Here is a 19,838-nt window from a genome sequence, read left to right on the forward strand (position 1 = left end):
AGGTTCCTTTATTGTGCTTCAGAGGTGGATAAGTTCTCTGCTTATCATCTAGACAATTAATTAGTCTAAAGAAGTAAGGCATCGCTTCTTGTCCATACGCTTAAACTGTCCGAGTATAGAATGTTGGCCTACCTACTTTCCAGCGAACCTTTATCCTTGTGCAAATTGTCTTAGCGAAGAACTTTCTTAGTATTCGGATGATCAGATAACGGTTGCACATTCGGGGTGGAAGTGTATTGACCAATTATCAAATAGTTCTATTATTACCTGACTAATTATTCATTCAAATTTAATTTGAAAGATCATCTGAGATAAGTCACTTTTTTAGTATTCGGATGATCAGATTTCACATATTCTATTTGTTTACTTATAAGCTTTTATCATCATTGTACAAAGTAGCATGATGGATTACTGGTCCAAACTTCTCTGGTCTTGTTTGCCTCTAATTTTTCTTATAAATATTATTAGTTAGGACAAAACAGCATTTGCCTCAACTCTCATCATGAGTTTGATATTTGGTGCACAGAGAGGCACTATGATACCAGAGCCACCAAGGTGCTAACGGGGGGCGTCTCATAGCTGCGCGAAGAAAAAAATAATTATGCTAAAAAAGCCTAGGTTTTAGCACACAAAAGGTCACTCAACCTGCACATGGTATTAGAATATAAAAGCATTTCCTTCAACCCCTGTTGCAATAGCAGAGACTTCAAAATTATGTAGTTGAGCTATCCATAGAAAAAGCTCGAATTAAACCTGGAGAGCGTGAAATTGGTCCATCTTTAGTGGTTTGTTTATATGTCCATCTTGTCCTGAAAAGCAGCTAGCGTATTACCTGTTTATTGTGTGTTAAGAGCACATTTCATGGATACCTAAGCTGCACAGTACACATATCTGGAATTTAGCACATCAATTCAAGTTCCTTTAATATCCATCATGCCTGCTTGATATTCAACTTTTTCTAATGTAGCTTTTTGTTTTAGAACTTTTTCATCTCAATTTTCTGAATGCTATTTTCTTGGGCAAAATGCAGGAGGAGACCGTTAACGTCCCCTCTTCTGTTGACCAACTGCTTTCTGATTATTCCAAGAGGTTTCATGAGATAAAAACTCCACGCAAGCTTTTATGGAAGAAAAATCTTGGAACTGTTAAGGTCAGCAATTTGGTTGAATTGTAAAAGATCAAGAGAATTATCGGAAGAAATTCTTAGGATGCTTAGGTTTTAGTCATCTTCTGGTTCTGCAATTCCTCAAAGATATCTTTAACGAGCATTGCATTTTGGTTTAGCTGACTTGCATATTTCCATACCTAAATTAGTATAATTTGTTGTGTTATGTTCCTTTCAGCTTGAACTGCAATTTGAAGACCGTACAATACAGTTTACAGTCACTCCAGTGCATGCAACAATTATCATGCAGTTTCAGGAGCAAACTAGGTATCTATTTTGAACCATCAGATTATGTGTTTGTTTTAGCTTTGCTTTTAAATAATAACGTTATTTTCATTATTGTCAGTTGGACTTCTACGAACCTTGCAGCAGCTATTGGAATACCTGTGGATCTGCTAAACAGGAGAATTAACTTTTGGGTTTGCAAAGTATGTTCAAGTAATTTTTTATGCGGCTAGTATTTTCAGGTACTGCAATTAAATTAGTGAGCTCCCGTTATATCAAAAAGCAAGGCGATTAATGCTACTTAACTATTGAGAACCCCTGTATCTATCTGGGTGAGCAGTTTTGACAGTTTTAAATGTTACTGATCACCTGTACTATCACTCATTCTGTTGTTCATACATCAGCTAAGTGACCATCATAGAATTTAATGAAGAATTAAAACGGCAATAAGAGGAATGACAATTTCATATATAAAGGTTCCTACACAATTAACCATTACTGTACCGGGAAATATTTCTTTGATGACAAGCATATTAAAAATAACAGGAAAAACTTATCCAAAACCTTTGCAGCTGGCTACACTGATCCTTTTCTCCATTCAGTTCTTTCGAAGGCCCCTTGTCTGTTAAAATAACATACGATATCCCATTTAACCACTTCAACTCGTTTTCATTAAGGTCTACACACTTGTTCTTGCTACAAATTCGACCTTATTTTTGTTGGTAACTGAGCACTTAAATCTTTTGATGGACGTGCCTGACCATACAAGCTTGTGATTGCTTATTTTATCCTCAGTCGAAAGTGACTACTGATGTCTCCAGGCCACCAAAATTCATCCATCCTAATTTCAGTTAAGATTCCTAAATGGAGAGACTTGCTTTGTCTGTTAATTAGCTATTGTCTTTTTAGGAAGATTGAGAATTGGAGTCTAAACAGGTTCTTAAGTTTTCAGATGAAGATAAGAAATTAGTACCACCCCTTGGGGGTATCATTCAAAAGTTTTACGTCTGGATTGATATGTTGTCGAAAAGTTGGAAGATAGTACTTGAAGGTTAATAGATGTTGATAGGAAATATCAGCTTCTTAAAAATTGGGGTGTACATGAACATTCCTAGTTAGTCCAAATTTTGGGTCAGGCATGTTTCAGTTTGAAACTCTTTGAAATGCGCTAATAGTAGAAGCATAAAAAAGACAAAAAAATAAAAATAAAAAAGTAAATCATATGATAGAAAAATTATAAAAAAACAACAGCAGCTAGCCTTTAAAATGTTAGGATTGTTCCCTGAAACGAGTCTCCAGTGAATTCTGGCCATCTTCTGGTGACTGGAGAAAACAGGGGGGAAAAAGAGGATGACTTTTCGTAAAACATGGAGAACATAAAGGGTACAACACTTGAAGAATAATGTATGGATCTCACCTTCTAGTGATAAAACATGACCTTTGATTGATTCTGAAGAGCAACCATGATGTTCTGGGATCCCTTGACTCTCATTTTCCTTTCTTTTGCGCAGCACAACATTCTTGCATGAATCGTGTTCCCACTTCAGCTTGCAAATCTTGGTTTAGGTTTTTCATGGGTCGGGTTTGATTCAAAAGGAAGTCGGCAAGTTTGGATGGACCTGAATAAAAATCAAAATTTCGTATTTAAATTGTGCATTAACAATAAATCATTTTGGGATCATTAACAAAAGAAGATATGTAACTCCTCCTATTGAATATAATTTTGGATAGCGATTAGGCTTAGATTGGGTTAAAAAGTCTTTTGTAGATGGTTCTGATTTAGGTTTTTTGTAGATAAAAGTAATTCAACAATCCTAAAATCTTTCTTTGATTTAAAATGATCACAAGAAAGAGTTCAAGTGAAAGATCAGTTGCACTAAGAGTGATCATTTGATCTGTATCATTTAAAATGTATTATAAAAAATCAAGTATCTAAATTTTCTTGCCCATGCGTCAAAAGCACGGAAGGGAAAATGATATTTTTCTTAGTTTTGTGCTTCAGTGCATTGAAATTTTTCGTTCTAAACATTTGATCTTATTAGATACTTAAACTCTTCCTACCAATTTTTGTTAGATATCAAATATTCAACACTGTTAAACTCACCTTACTCACTATTTCAGCTATTCATTTTCATCTTGTTGATTCATGAGCATTAAAAAAAAAAAAAATCTTAAGTTTGATCTTTTGTTTTAAGGACTATATAATGTATACACCTTTAATGGAGTAGATATTTCATATGAGTTATCAAACATTGAGTTTAAATGAGAAGGATTTGGATTCAAATCTAGTTCCCTATACATGTATCTATATATATTATAGAGTGAATTTCTTACAAATATAGAGTGAAAACGGTTTGTGATACTCAGGTATGCCTGAGGTAACTTTGTATATGCTTTTAATGCGCATGGTTTATTTTTCATTGACCTATATATATATAGTGTTTGTTGTAGGTAGACTGCAGTGTAGTATCACTGTTTAAAACTTACTACCCTCTAGTGTAATTTTTGCAGATAGAACCCTGAGTGATCCTTTTGACTCTTGTACCCTCAGCGTTATATTTGTCATAAAATCAATTTTCTCACCCTTCAGAGTAAGAGAGTCAAAATGAATGCATTGCAGGGGTCTGTCTACAAAAATAAAATGAGAGAGGTAGTAAGTTCAAATCAGCGTTACTACAGGGTATCTACCTTTTACTATATATAAGAAACAACAGAAATATATCACATTATTATAATATTAAATAACAATTTTGGAAAATTAGTTAGCTGAAATTAAAGATGAATTATCTCTAATTTGTTGCATCCTGGAGCTTTAGCCTTTATGTGCAAAATATCAAGCATTAATTGTGTTTGAGTTTTTTTAATTATGAATCGATGCTTTTAAGTGGTAAAACAATGACTAAATTATATGCATATCTATATCACTTTTGAACAATATTCATCTTTCCTGTCAGTTTATCAGAAGGTTCTTCTGACTTACACTTGGCGTCCTGGATGCTTGAGAGTTCTGACTTGTGTTACATGTCCATCTAGCAATTATTTACATTTAGAAATGGAGAATTATAGCAGGAAATGGTTTACAGATGTGTATCTCATACTTTTATCTCACATGGTTTTCAAGATTATTTTCAATTTTTTATTCAAAATGTTGCACACGTCAAATCCAAGTGTCTGGTCCTTACTGTTGCTAGCATGCTTTCACATGCTTTTCCCAGGGAATCCTTGCTGAGTCAGTTGGAAAAGATAGTAATGATCATGTCTTCACCCTTGTTGAAGACATGATGGATCCTAATAGAAATGGCTTAACAAGCAGTGGCTATGAAGGACTTATAACTGCTGATGAGGAACGAGAGAGATCTGTGGCGTCTGTGGAGGAACAGTTACGGAAAGAAATGACTATATATGAGGTTCAGTTCTATCCACTCTAGATGGGCACTTACACATTCAAAATGTTATGCTTTGAAGTATATTAAGTTCTACATAGACTTTTGTATTTTAAAATTTTTTATATGCTTAAATCTTTTAAGGGAAGCAGACAAAGGTAAAAAATTCCAAAATCTCATCATTCTCCTTATTTTTCCATTCCCACGTGATTGCAATGGTGTCCTATGATATGGGTATAGTACACTCTTGCGACATGGGGTCATGGGAACACACTAACCAACATTGAGAAGCTACACAAAAGAATTCGTAAAGTTTATGGTATAAGCCTGAATGTGTTGCCAAAATGCTGGTCAAGGAAACTATAGCAATAGAGGGCCTAGAAAAAATATAAGATTTAACTTGCAAGGTAGGAAGATCTACTTTTCTGGTAACAGTGCTCATGCAACCAATAAGTTGAATTCTGCAGACCCAGATAGTCTCAGCTAGAGGAGGAAAATAGAATTTTCTGCAAGGAATCACAAAATTAGATATAGTTATTTGTTCAAACCTTCATTCATTACAGCTCTGTTTATCTAATGTGCAATTCAACCATTTATGTCTAAGCCAAATACTCTACTCATTTTCGGATGTACTTGTGCACTGGTTACCTATTAAAGCTGAAAAGATAAAACTTATGTGCAATACATATGCATTCAGTGATAAGAAACATTTAGCCATTTCTTCTTTCATGTCCATGTTATGATCCTACGAGGTAGTAATCTATATAACCAGTTACAAAGCCCTTCCAACTAGTGTTTTCTTTCTTTTTTTTTTTGATGGACAACTAGTATTTTCCTTATTTGCAGAAATTCATTGAAGGGATGCTTACAAATTTTGGTAGTTTGTCACTGGATAGGATACATAATTCGTTGAAGGTAAACGAAACCCTATAACAATAATTTTGTTGCACTATCACTCTAACCATCTTCGCGATGAAAAACTTGGCCATGACTTCTTCTCCATTCCTATGTTTCAGATGTTCTGCTTAGCTGAGCCACCTTATGATAAGTCACTCCAACAATTACAAAGCTTTCTCTCAAGTCTGGTATCAGAAGAAAAGCTAGAAATGAGGGATGGCATGTATTTCTTGAAGAAGTAGATATGGAAACCAGCCAATGCATAAATGGGGCAAACATCATTACCACTGGGGGAAGTTCGTTATCGTGTGGGAAAAATCTTCAATTACTTGTAAGTAGAAGATCTGTCCTTTCCTATAGAAGTACTTTAATAGTTGGTTCTGCTGTTTCTTTACTTTTTATTACACAATTAGCATCCTACATTGTGCTTTAACATGTATATTATTGCAAGAAGAGTTTAATCGAACCCTAAATCTTCCAAAACCTCATCAATTTGCCATTTTCGCCTTGTCTCACTCTATGGAGGACCTAATTGCTATTTTATATTAATTTTCATGGTTGTAGTCTCCATGCAATCATTTGCATATGTTGCTAGTTTAACTTGCAAGCGCATAATGTATGAGCAAGTTGAAGAAAAATTTATTGATAGAGAAAAAAGTTTGGAGAAAAGAGGTATTCTAGTTATAGTCCTGTGAATTTTTGAATAGTTTTATGATTGATGTAGTTATGCAACAAGAGTCATCAAAATCTTTATCATGGTATCTTCACCCAACTATCTTAAATAGTATTCAAGAACACACAAATTAAGTTTTTATGAAGTTCGTTTTATACAAACTAAAAATTTATTGAATATGACATCCTTGATATATTATCATCTAAATTTGGTGACTTTCGAGCATGACTGTTGACATTGAGAAATGACATATTCTGTGTCTCTTGTCGTCACTAATCATGTCATGCTATTCTAAAACCATCAATATATTTTTCAAATCCCTTTAAACTAGTCTTTTTAGCATTCCGAAACAAATCCAATCCCATCAGAAGTCAACAATCGTCCAATTAATATATCATTTCACATTTTCTCTTCTCTTCTTTCCCAAACTGGCATGATGTGGATCAAATGGTTAGAGGTTTCTTTAGAGAAATTATTTGGATCTAGAAAAATTAAAAATAGAGTAAGCGGTACAAATTTTAAAGTTGCGCTCCTCATTTAATAAAGAAAAGTTATAAATGTTGGGCCTCACGCGCGGGCAACTCACATGCCACGCGACTCACATACCTAATAATATTTGTTGCAACTCGCATGTAGGGTATTTCGCACACATTGAGTTTTCATCATTCTTCTCCACGAAAGAAACATTTACAGCTTGTTTATAAAAAATCTAATACAAAAATTTAAAATAAAATAAAATCAAATGTTCTCCCTAACTGAATATTTCAATAGAAAAACAACATTCTAACCAAATATCTAAGCTAAAATATCAAATAAAATACAACTACATTATCATATCTTAATGGAAGCAAAATGTAATCTTGTGTCATGCCCCGCATCAACTATCCTCTTTTGGGGAAAACTTGACCTTAAGTATAAAAGTGAATGTAAAAAATTCTTTTATTGGAGGGAGGTATTTTTGATCGGATTGCAAAGTGTTAACAAGTATATACAATTTCGATAATAAGTAGGGATTGCAGAGTGTTAACAAGTATCAAGGTTTTAAATATTGGTCAATAATCCGATATTATCCTCGAGTTATTAGTTTTGGGAGCTTTCCTATAGGATAGGTTAGAATTTAAATCAGTTATCTTTTTTAGGGTTTATCGGCGATAATATGACGATAAAGGTGATTATCGGCCGATATTAGCGGCTCTAAAAATCGGAATTATCAGGCCACACTATTGGGTTGTGATTTTGGGTAATGGGCAGTTTTTGAGTGAACTTGAAACACGACACGACACTTTCTTTACAATAAAACTTAAACTCGATTAAGTAGCCCTAATCATCCGTTCTCTCTCCTCGTATTTGTCTGTGCTCACTGCCCTAATCCTCTGATTTTCGTTTCTCTTTAGACTCCGTCAACCTTGACGCTCGCCTCCGCCGACTTCGACGCTCGCCTCCGCTCCTCTTCGGACTCCGCAGACCTCAACACTAATGACTTTGACCATTCGACGTTGCTCTCTCATCGACATTAACTTCATCGACTTGACGACTTGACTGATGCTATGCTCTCTTCATCGACGCCATCATCAACTGATCTGGTTGACTCGATGACGTTGACCGACACTGAGCTCTCCATCGTTGCCGAGCTCTCTCCATCGATGTCATCATCAACTATGACTTAGACAGTTCGACTTGGACTCTCCATCGACGCCACGCCCTCAACACAACTTCTGAAGTTGTAGCAACAAATAAAATTCACTATTCAGTTAGTTTTTTCTCTAGTTATTTAGTAAAGGTTGAGAGAATGAAAGAGGGGAGTATGGTTAGATTACAATTTGGGGTATTATGTTATAAATACACATCATACGGTATATCACTCCAATAAATACTATTTATCCTCGATATATCCTCGATTTTCACTATCCGATAAGGATTTTGACCGTCCAATAAATCCCCAATATCGATATTTAAACCTTGACAAGTATATACAATTTCGATAATGAGTCGCCAAATCAGGATGTGGTATAACAAACTCAATTATCAAATGTATCAAATTATTTTAAAATGGATGCAACTCATTGCAACATGAACTCAGAGCAGAACTCGAGATTAAATTTTGAATCTAGCTTAGTCTTTTATATTGATTTCGGTTTTGGTCTATTCTTTTGATTTACTTTCGATTTTGGGTCTAGCTCATGTTCTAATTCTGACTGGACTCTTGTTCTAGCTCTAGTTTATACTTCACCTCTATCTTTGGCTAATGCTTAAATATTGCCTTCAATATTACTACGAGTTTAACTCAAACTCAGGTTGTGTTATTGCCTTCAATATTACTCTGAGTTTAACTCAAACTCAGGTTGTGTCCACATCTGGCTAGAGTTGGGGCCTTCGTGTTGGTTGTGCTCCGAGTTTTGAAGAATAACAATAATATCTTCTATTGAATGACAAGAATACCTTAAAAATTTACAAGTTCTCACGAACATGTAGATGAAAGAAAACCAGAATAGTTTTTAGAGTACCAATTGACAACTATTCTGAGCCTACACTTGAATATGGGTACATCTTTTTTTATGAAATCTCATAAATACTATATTGTGCATCCAAATTTCAAAATCATACGGTTCTTCATATCTATCAAATCCCCAAAATAAGAGAAGTTGACGAAATTTTACCGGATTAAAATCACATTGTTATGAAGGAGGTAATGATATCAATTGATATTTAATAGATATTAGTGAGACTTCAATATGAAGTGCATCTGTTTTGATTGATTGCATCCAATATTTTAAATAGTGGTAGCTAGGCCACCCTCTTAAGACTTGGAGCGCCTAGGGGAACATTAGGTGCTTTCAGGACCGCACTGCTTACGGCTCTGTCGATTTCCTCCAATTTCACGTCCACATCCTTTGATCTCCTATCAGATCCTCCGGGCACCTCCATTGTCTATGAACTTCTCCTCTGCCTCCTCCACTTCTCAAATAAAAAGAAAATCCATCTAGGCGTTGCCTAGGTGCTAGGCATTGGTCTAGCACCTAGTGCTTTTTGTAACATTGATTTCAGCATTTTTATGTACAAAACAAGGACCATCAGGTTCATCGAGAGGAGTTTTGTATTGTTTTTTAAGGGAATTTTCATAAACATTGAATGGGATGGAGTACTGCTACTGGTTGGGGGTGCTATGTTACTTGATAATAGAGTTTTCATTGTCTGATGACAGGTGGAAGTAGAGAAGGAAAAACCAGCTTTAAATGGTAGGTCTATAGAGGTTTGGATCTTGCTTGCCTTATAAGTTAGTGGCTTAATGGCAGCAAGAAGACAAAAAGAGGAAAGTGGTGAACTGCACAAAGTGAGAAATTGGGGTGAGGAACATTTCTTTGGATTTGAGACAAATAAAATACAACAGAGTTTTGGGCCTCTCTGGATAACTCACATGCTTAATATTATAATTCATATGCTAACATAAAATTGCACATCTCTTGCAGCTAAAAAAAACTAGGAGTTTATTAATGTTTCTCTTCTCCTTCAAAAGGACCAGCTTATTTACAAAACAAACCGAATGCAAAAACATAAAGTCAAACATTCTCCAAAACTAAAAATCATTAAAAAAATATATCATTAAAAAAAAATAGTACCCTCTACAAATATCTAAACTAAAATATCTAATAACCACATTATTCTAACTGAAATAAGATAGAATTAAGTTATAACTAACCCCTTTAATTCTAATTAGAGCAACTGAAATCTTGTAGTTTTTCCTACATCCAAGGTTTTAAATATCAGAAATCAGGAAAATATCGGATGGCCAAAATTTATATCAGATTACGGATATCGGGGATATATGGTAAATATCGGAATGTCATAACGAATGTTTGCATATAAAGTATAATGCACTAAAATGTAATCTCAACATACTTACGGATATCTAAGCATATAAAATATAAATAATATATGCTAAGGTTCAGTAATCAACCTTATAAAACAAACACAAGTACATATCACAAAAGTACAAATCAATGTTGCAAAATTTCGTCTCATTTTTCTAGTCCAAAAATGTCATTTGATATAATGGGAAAATCATGATCTCGTCCAAAAATTGCCAAACATGCTATATTGTTTTACGACTAGGCATATAAAAGGATATATTGACTAACATATTGGCTGATATATTGGCCATATCGGGGATATATCACCAAAAATACCCAAAAATGATAAAGGATATTTAGAGACCATAACGGTTGCGGCAAGCATTGTTAAAGGATATATCGGGGGATACATATATCGGTCCATGCCGGGGATATTTAAAACAATGCCTACATCACACAACCACCCATCTCTCTAATTCCTGTGTATTGCATTGTAACAAACTAGTTATGACTTACATCAAGTTAGTTCTTTAGCACAGGTAACTAAGCAACAAACTAGTTATTACTTACATCAAGTTACACAGGTAATTCTTAATTACATCAAGTTACTGCTTACCGGTCACCACCTAAGCCACGTGCAAGCTTCCAGTATCTTTAATCATGTAGTAGAATTTTTTTAGGTATCAAGCGCGTTGTTCTTGACATTTAGGTCTAAAATTGTCAGATAGATGTAGAATGGTAATTTAGGTTCTCACTATATATAACTACAAGTAGATAGCATTAGCTACATTACCTTCACTCCGTATCAAGACAGAAACACAAAGACCAAGAGATGAAAGGGATTAGATCATGGATGAATAATTCCTTTCCCAAGTCGTGGAATTCCAACACAAAAAGAGCAGATAAAACATGACGTGTCTATATTGATAATTTTTTATGATTAGAGCATATTTGTTTCTGCTTTTATAGTTTTTGGACTTCATTCCGCAAATTGATAAATTCTAGTGCTACATGAAAATATTATCTTAAATTTGTTTATCTAAGCAACTTCTCTATTTATGCAACAATTAGATTGTTAGTCATTGTATGTATCTCCTAATTGGACTATCATACCTACGTTTTAGTTGCTTGGATGACCGGTCATGTAATTAGATACTAATTTGATTGCTAGCCACTTTTAATGTCTTTTGTCTATTTAAGCTATACATTTTCATTTAATTTAAGCAATACAACTTGCTCGATGTTACAAGTGGGGGTGTGCAACGGTCGGTTCGGTTCGGTTTTTACTAATTTTTGAACAACCGAACCGAACCGCCTATAATTCAAAACCGAACCGAAACATTGCAAGTCGGTTCAGTGCGGTTCGGTTCGGTTTGTTCAGTTCTAACTTCATCAAACTTCTTATCAAACAACAAACTGTGTTAAAGAAAAAAAGATATCAACAAAGTAGGAGATTATGAAGCATTAAACACTGATATAATGATATTATTTTTAACCCATAATGATTCAGAAAAGGAGTTTAGGGTTTGAGTCTTTGACTCTTTGGGGACGGGTCGGGTAGGGTTTGAGATCAGAATGGTAGTATTGCAATATATTCGGTCGGTTCGGGTTGAAAAGTTTTCAAACCGACCCGAACCACCCTACTCATAAAACCGATTTTTTCGGGTCGGTTCGGGTCGCTTCGGTCGGTTTTTTCGGTTTGGACCGAACCATGCTCAGCCCTAGTTACAAGTTAATATTTCTTTGAACAAACTATCATATGCAATATAATTACCCAATACAAGTTGCCTAGCATGTCACGAATTTTCATTTCTGTATGTGATAAATATATCACACATCGTAATAAACTTGTTGTGTCAATGGTCTAGACTTTTGTTTTTATATTGTGTCACCGAAATCTGCTGATGAAAAGCATTAGAAGTGACTTGCAATCCAATTAGTACTTAATTACATGATAGATCTTTCACGCAATTAAAATATATGGATGAAGGTCCAAATAGGAGATAAATAGATGTGACTAACGATCCAATTAGCCCCCTTTTCTTTTCTTTATTCATTATTGAATGAGCGGTTCAGTTTCATTTTTGATAGTTATGTCTTGTTCCGCTGGTGGTAATGCTTGCATATCAACTACACACTTTATTTATCATTGAGGCATAGGCTTCTCTTGCATGTCATCATCCTCCAGTGACAATCCCTAAAATCAAGAGATCCAATCAATATGGGAAATAGAATTTCATTGTGTATTGAACTGTAGGGCCTGTGCTTGACTTGGTCTTGATGAGAGAGTTACATCCAACCAGCTTTCAGGTTATTATCTATCTTACACTAGAACATCCTTAGTGAACTAACTGTTGTATGCTTAATGAGTTGCAGGTTGTACAGTGCGCCTACCCGTATAGGAAAAAGAAATGTGTATTTCGCGTTTCAATTCATTAATTACTTGACTCATCTACTGAAATCCTTCGTATACTTTACCTGAGCTTGAGATTTCGGCCTTTGTATAGGAGTCTTTGTGTAATGTGTATTAGATTCCGGAAGATCGGACCGGAAACTACCCAGAGAATGCTCCATTCTTTTCTTATATTTGGTCTCCAAGTGCTACGTATTATCCTTTACCATCAACAAGTTTATCCTAGAAGTAATATGAACCCAGGAACCACCAGTTTAGTCCTGAGAGGTATATATACTTTAAGTTTTAATGAAAAGTTCCTTCTAGGTTTTTTCTTCAGAGACCACGATTAAGGTAGGGTGAAAAACAAAAGCCATCTTTATAGTTCAATTTAGATGGAAACCACTCATAAAGAGGCTTCTAGTCGCAATCAATCACATTGATCTATTTTTTGATGAAATTTCAATTGAAATCTTAAAAACATTGGTTGTGGTAGAGGATAAGACATGAATGATTGTTAGTGGTACTGCTATAATTAATCTGCACTTACAATTTATGGTAATGTGTGTAGATATGGATGGCTGACATTAAACCTAGCCGAGTCATTCAATTCTTGGATCAAAGAAGCTTGTTACTTGCCAATTACACAAACGATTGATAATATTCGCAAGATAATGATGAATATAAGTTTTAATAGGCGGGAGATATCTTACAAGCGGAAGACAATATTTGTTCCTATCGTGAAAGAGCAACTTATTTTCATAAATGAGCAATCGCGTTGTCATTTTGTTACTCCTTTTACTAGAGGGAGATATGAGGTGTATAATTTCTCAATTGTCGAACTAAATTTGAATGATCGCGCGTGTACTTGTCGTGAATGATTAGTAATTGGACTATCTTGCAAGCATGCTACCGCCGTCATTAGATAAAGCAATGATGTTCTCTGCTCCTATATTTTCCACTACTTTAGTGTGGAGACATCCCACAAAAGCATGCTACTTATTTCCAATATACCCAATTCATGACGATGACAAGCTATATGTAGATGATGAAAGTATAGTCATTTGCCCGCCACCAATAACAATTCTTCGTGGATAACTAAGAACATGTAGTACGGTCACAACAATTCTTAGTAGATGTGAACAATACGGTCCCTAAAATATGTAGGCAACCTATTGGAGACTAAATTGGGTTTTATACTATACTTTTAGAATATGTAAACAATCTATTGTAAACATGCATGAGTTTTGTACTCTACTTTTGTGCAAGTGTCATACACTTTATTTGGTAAGTTTAAGGATGCCATCTAATTAATATGTTTAGTATAGTTGTGTTTGTTCTAATTATGTATTAATGAATTTTCCTTATATACTTTCTCAAATACTAGCTATACTTTCAGAATGACATGCTACACTTTCAAAATAATATGTTATATTTTCGTAATAACATGCTATATTTTCATAATAATCTGGTATACTTACATAATAACCTGTTATACTTTCATAATAACCTACTTTACTTTCGAATAACATGCTGTCTTTTTAGAATAGTAAGCTATACTTTAATAATAATACATTGTTCTTTAAGAATAGTAAGCTATACTTTAATAATAATACATTACTTATTATACTTTCATCATGACATGTCATACTTTCATGACATGTCATACTTTCATAATAGCATGTTATACTTATAGAATAATACACTAATTTCATAATAACACACTATACTTCCATAATATCACGCTATGCTTAAAGAAAAACATGCTATATTTTCATAACAGTCTGCTTTACTTTCTTAATAATACACTATACTTTTATAATAACACACTATACTTTCGTAAGAATATGCTATACTTTCATAGTATTCTACTATACTTTCAAAATAATATGCCATACTTGCAGAACAACGTGTTTTACCTTTAAATAATTTGCTATACTTTTATAATAACCTGTTACACATATCCAATAACCTGCTATACTTTCAAAAGACTTGCATGTCTTCACAAAATACAACCATGGCCACAAAATATATCCAAGACCATAAAGATTTAAAATAAACATCGCACACCTACCATATCCAATATCATTGTCTACACAAAATACTATTAAGACCACAAAATAAACATTAATTGGATGTTGCAACAAAATGAATATGAAATACACCTTTTAAAATACGTCACCATATTTTCAATCTCACCTTCACATTCTTCTCTTTTGCATCATATTATTCACATATAGATATCATAATCTCACCTTCACATTCTGATACCGAGGAATCAGAATGTGAATAAGTCCATGACGTATTAGATTAAGGAGAATAAATAAGAATAAACATTTCTCCTCAACCTAATATGCTAAGCGTCAAGAAATAAATGCAAAGGCATATGTCCCCGATCACATATAGCGAGAATATAATGAACAAAACAGAATAAAATAATACATATCATAAATGAATATCATCCAAGACATAAAGTTTGGGTCAAACTTACCCTTATTACAAAAACGGTCCAACTAGGAATATAAAAATGCAGTCCATAAAAAGAAAGTACTGCTAAAAATACGAAATCCATTATCAAACTAAAGAAAAAATGGTAGACTGGAAATGAAAACCCCTTTCCCTTCTTGTATTCATGCTCTATTGTATTGTTGGAACAAAACAATATTGGATTCTAAAATCAAGGAAAGATATTAGAAAATAGATTTTTAAAATAATAGAATATACTTTTTTATATTTATCGCAAAAGAATAGCCACCAATGGAGTATAATTAACATAACAAGAAGATAAAATAAAAATATCAAATATTGGCAAATTATTCCCTTGTGTAGTCTAAGGAAATTTAAAAAACAAAGGAAATAAGAAGAATGCTTTCGACAATTTAGTATATATTGAATTTAAATATCAGAATAGCTGATATAGTCATGATTAAAGGGGTCATGTTCATTTATTTTTGCATAATTTAAAGGTGGATTTGGTAGGAAAATTGGTAGGAACAATGGGAAGGTAGGAATAGTTTGGTTTTGTAGATTAATAAATAGGGATTGCATACTTAGAATAATTCTATTATGTCTCAGGACCAAAAAAATTTAAAATAATAAGATATGAAGATGACTATTATGTTACTATAGGGTAGAATCTATTGGAAAGTAGGCAGACTAATATGCAGTTAAAACAAAATTTTTGACTGCCTACATCCTAAGATCCATACGTAGAAGAAGATCCAAGATAAAAATTACCTGAAGCGTGCAGATAAATAACGAAGACTTGCGTACTCGTTGAGATGTTGCGCGGCAATTGAAGTGATGCCTCTACTAGTATCCACACGAACTTGTTGGAACTCCGCACGTCAGTGTGCTAGCACTTTGAAGACGGTGGCCTTTGGAGTTTCTCTCTCTCCCTCACGATTTCAGAAGCACGATGAGATGATCAAAAAAGGTCCATCCCATGCCCCTTTTTATAGGGCTGTGAGGTAGTTTCTCAAACCGTAAAGAGATCGGGATTCCAATCAGACGGTTTCTCAAAATATAATTTGTTCAAATCAAATCATATCTTTAAACCGTGATTGATCATATCAATTTGATTGCTAGGAGATAGGTTCATTGAACTTGGTCAGTATTTCTTTCAAACGTGATTAATCAAATCAATCCTTATTCAATTACCCGATAGCCTCACAACTAATCATATCTCTATATGACTAAATTCATGCGGGCTTTCTTAATAATGTTTCAACATGTTCTTGTGTGCGACCCAATAAGTTTACACGATGTTGGCAGTGAGCCAAAATACTTTTTCGGCCCACAAGTCATAAGCGGACCCTAGCAAGACATTATGACTACCCAAATCATGTAAACGTCATCCCAGACGAAACCTAGTCCACAATGGGCATATGTCGGTTTCTTCATCACTAGATATTTTGATTGAACTCAAGGTAGGAAGCGTGTCAACATTATACAGTTCAACCTTTAATTTCTCGCACCTGAAGTTAGACTAACTTCTCAATAGTTGACTCTCAACTAATTAGGCATGGCCATGCACTTTCTCAGTCTATCTTCTTCGAGGGGCCCAGAGATATCATACTCTCATTTATATGAGAGGGACAAATTCCATCTTGACCATTCACATCCCTCTGCATGATTCATAGCATACCCGATTGATACCTTTATTATTACCCGTTTAGGGAAAACGTTTGGTAACATCAAAGTATACAATCCTCATGTAGGAAACCGTGATAATCTCAGGTCAAAAGACCGAACATAACCATTGTATGAAACCTACTGATGACACATATAATCCATGTAGTGGTTCATAGTGGGTCAGTCCAGTATCATGTTCACCAACATATACCCATGTGATTGACTTGATATCTCATATCCATGATCCGTAAAACATGATCATCAATCAATCCACATACTGCCTATAAAATCATTAGTGTCCCAACCAATGACAAAAGACAATGACTATTTAGAATAGCATCATAATCTAATTACAGAGTTTCACGTTCAAGTCACATATTTAGTGATCCATAATAAGTGATTTATTCAAGGGACCAAATAATAGATTATTCATAGAAGTTGCATAAACATAAATTAAACACAATCATCTTTATGATTGGTCTCTAGGGCATATCATACTACCTCAACAAGTTCAATTAGTCATTATGATAATGATTAAATGTTTAACTTTTTATCTGTAACTCATAATAATAAGAACTCCTTATAATGTCGGTTGCCATTTTTTTTCAGGTTAATATAGACAATATCTATATTATCCAACAAAGAATGAAAATTAAGACTTGAGTTTCACGAAAAAGTCCTTTATCAAATTTGAACCAATGACTTACGCCTTACCACAACGCTAATCTACCATTGAGTTAAAAGGGCCCTATCCAATACATGAATTAGCCATGTTCAGTTATAACACACATGCCCACGCACACGTGCACGCGCTAAACTTCCTTTGATCACATGCCATGAATAAATAAAGTGGAAATAAGTCCGAAAGAATCATTTGATTCATGGTCAAATCCCTCCATGATGAATTTTGTTCTAATTTGACTAAGCGGGGGGATCAAATGACATAATTTCATTCGTTTCGTTTGTAGCTTGGAGAATTACAAATATGACTATTCCAAAAAATGTCCTTTGACTCCATGCTATGAATAAAATAAAGTGGTAATAAGTTTGAAAGAATCAATTGATTATTGGTCAAACCCCTCCACGATGCATTTTATTCCAATTTAACTAAGCAGAGGATCAAATAGGATAGAATTACAAATATGACTATTGGGAAAGAAACTCCCTTCGACTCCATGCCAAGAATAAAATAATGTGGTAATAACTTTGAAAGAATCAATTGATTCGTGGTCCAAATCCTCAACGATACATTTTATTTCAATTTTGACTAAGCAGTGGATCAAATGGTATAGTTTATTTGTTGGTTGCTTGGAGGAATACAACTATGCCTATTGCTTTCCAATTAGCTATGTTTTCACTTATTGTGACTTCATCAATGTTACCCAATTAGTGTAGCCCTTGTATTTGCTTCTTCTGATGGTTGGCCCAGTAGCAAAAATATTATATTTTTCGATACATCATTATGGATTAAATTAGTGTCTCTAGTAGTTATCCTTACTTCTCTTATTTCTTGGACTTCTTTGGCATTTTCTCAATCCAAAAAATGTTGTTCTCTGTAAAAATTTGGATTGAGAGGTACATTAAGATTCAATCACCCCCCCCCCCCCCCCCCCCCCCCAAAAAAAAAAGAAAAAAAAAAGAAAAAGAAAAATCTATTGAATTTGTTATTCATTAGAGATAATAATACTATTATCTTAATTAGAACGTAACTTTATTATCATACTATAGTTTCATATCTAGCCCTCCACAATTATGATCCATATGCATATATGTTATATCGTATATGCCATATATGTGTGGACATATTCGTAGGTATCAGGAATGAATAAAATATGAATATGGTCAAATGGTAAAATTTTTCCTTGCCAATGAGAAGATGCAGGTTCTATTATTAGTATCCGCCCACGATGCAGTAATGTACTATGAGAAAAAGATAAATTTTTTGGCATAGTATATATAGTATATTTAATTATGACACTACGGTAGTTCCACAATTTTTGACAAAAAAATATTGCGGAGACATGATTTGAACATGTGATTTCAAGATTATGAGCCTTGCAAGCTACTAAACTGCTATACTCCATGCTGAAGAACTAGAGCTAATGAGCGAAGAAAGATTGGATACGCCCGTCTACCATATCTATACAAATAGAATAGTGTATTTATACAAAATGGTAAGAGCGCCCCTCCATGGTCATAGATCATAGAGATCTATACAAACAAGAAAAGAAAAGAAATTTCAATCCTTACCAACTGGGTTCTCTCTCCATCGATTTAAATTAGCCAAAGGTGTGCATTCATGAACCCATGCTAAAGTTTCAATTAATTCCTATTAATATCCATGCTAGGAAATTAAGAACATAAATCTAGTAGCCCAAACAAGATGTCCAAATAAAAACATCTATGTCCATGCCGATAAACTATTCATACAAAAATGATTATATCTATTGATAACTGTTAATACTGGGGAACAAGTAATATATTTCCCTCCTTTTCACCATACTCTACTTATATCGACTAATATTTGATAGTTGATTATGCGTCTTCTGTTATTATACTCTTAATCTCTTCTTTCCCAGCGTCTAAAATCATAGCTGACCCAGTTGGGTAACTTGCTGAAATGTTTTATGAAAACTGACCCCCTTTATAATATTCATTTACTTGCATTATGCTAGTAGCCACCAATTAGAGGAATTCAATAGCGACCATCCTACTTCTGTCCTGTCGTTTTTTACAAAGTTCGCATCTGCTTTTCGTGGGGGTATTGATTAAATAAAGCAAATTTAAATACAACATATCTCATCATCATCTATTTTTGGGCCGAGTGGACAACTATTTTAGGTCGTCTCCAGCATCTCACTGTATTTTACCGCCGCCCATGTTGAGAATGATGTCTAACTAGGTTGTTAGGCATGGGTCCACTCTCATTTTCGGGCACCTGACCTTTTGTTTATCTAACTCAAATGTGTTAAACACAAGACAAATATTTTAGGTCGTCTCGAGCACCTCACTGTATTTTACGGCCGCCCATGTTGAGCATGATGTCTAACTCGGATTGAATTATTTTTTAGTTAAAATTAGATCAACATCAAATTTAGTTTTTTTCTTAATTCAAATTGGA

The 19,838-nt window shown here is 34.2% G+C and overlaps 1 protein-coding gene across 4 annotated transcripts in view; it reads left to right on the forward strand.

The window, feature by feature from the left end:
• LOC109851071 (anaphase-promoting complex subunit 2) overlaps nucleotides 1-19,838 on the forward strand; it is a 59,565-nt gene that overhangs the window by 14,985 nt on the left and 24,742 nt on the right. Inside the window, exons 11-17 of one of the 4 annotated variants that reach the window (XR_002249669.1) lie at nucleotides 1,031-1,150; nucleotides 1,344-1,432; nucleotides 1,512-1,593; nucleotides 4,606-4,797; nucleotides 5,620-5,688; nucleotides 5,790-6,001; nucleotides 13,155-13,491. Coding sequence is in view for 1 of the 4 variants with exons in the window: in XM_020421179.1 (XP_020276768.1) it covers nucleotides 1,031-1,150; nucleotides 1,344-1,432; nucleotides 1,512-1,593; nucleotides 4,606-4,797; nucleotides 5,620-5,688; nucleotides 5,790-5,912 (675 nt within the window). In the remaining 3 variants the exon portion in view is untranslated. Of the gene's footprint in view, nucleotides 1-1,030; nucleotides 1,151-1,343; nucleotides 1,433-1,511; nucleotides 1,594-4,605; nucleotides 4,798-5,619; nucleotides 5,689-5,789; nucleotides 6,239-7,737; nucleotides 8,380-13,154; nucleotides 13,492-19,838 lie in introns of those variants that run through there. The other 3 variants (XR_002249668.1, XR_002249670.1, XM_020421179.1) reach the window with 3 other exon arrangements.

The sequence above is a fragment of the Asparagus officinalis genome, chromosome 7 (assembly GCF_001876935.1).
Source record: "Asparagus officinalis chromosome 7, Aspof.V1, whole genome shotgun sequence".
In the NCBI taxonomy this organism is placed as follows: Eukaryota; Viridiplantae; Streptophyta; class Magnoliopsida; order Asparagales; family Asparagaceae; genus Asparagus; species Asparagus officinalis.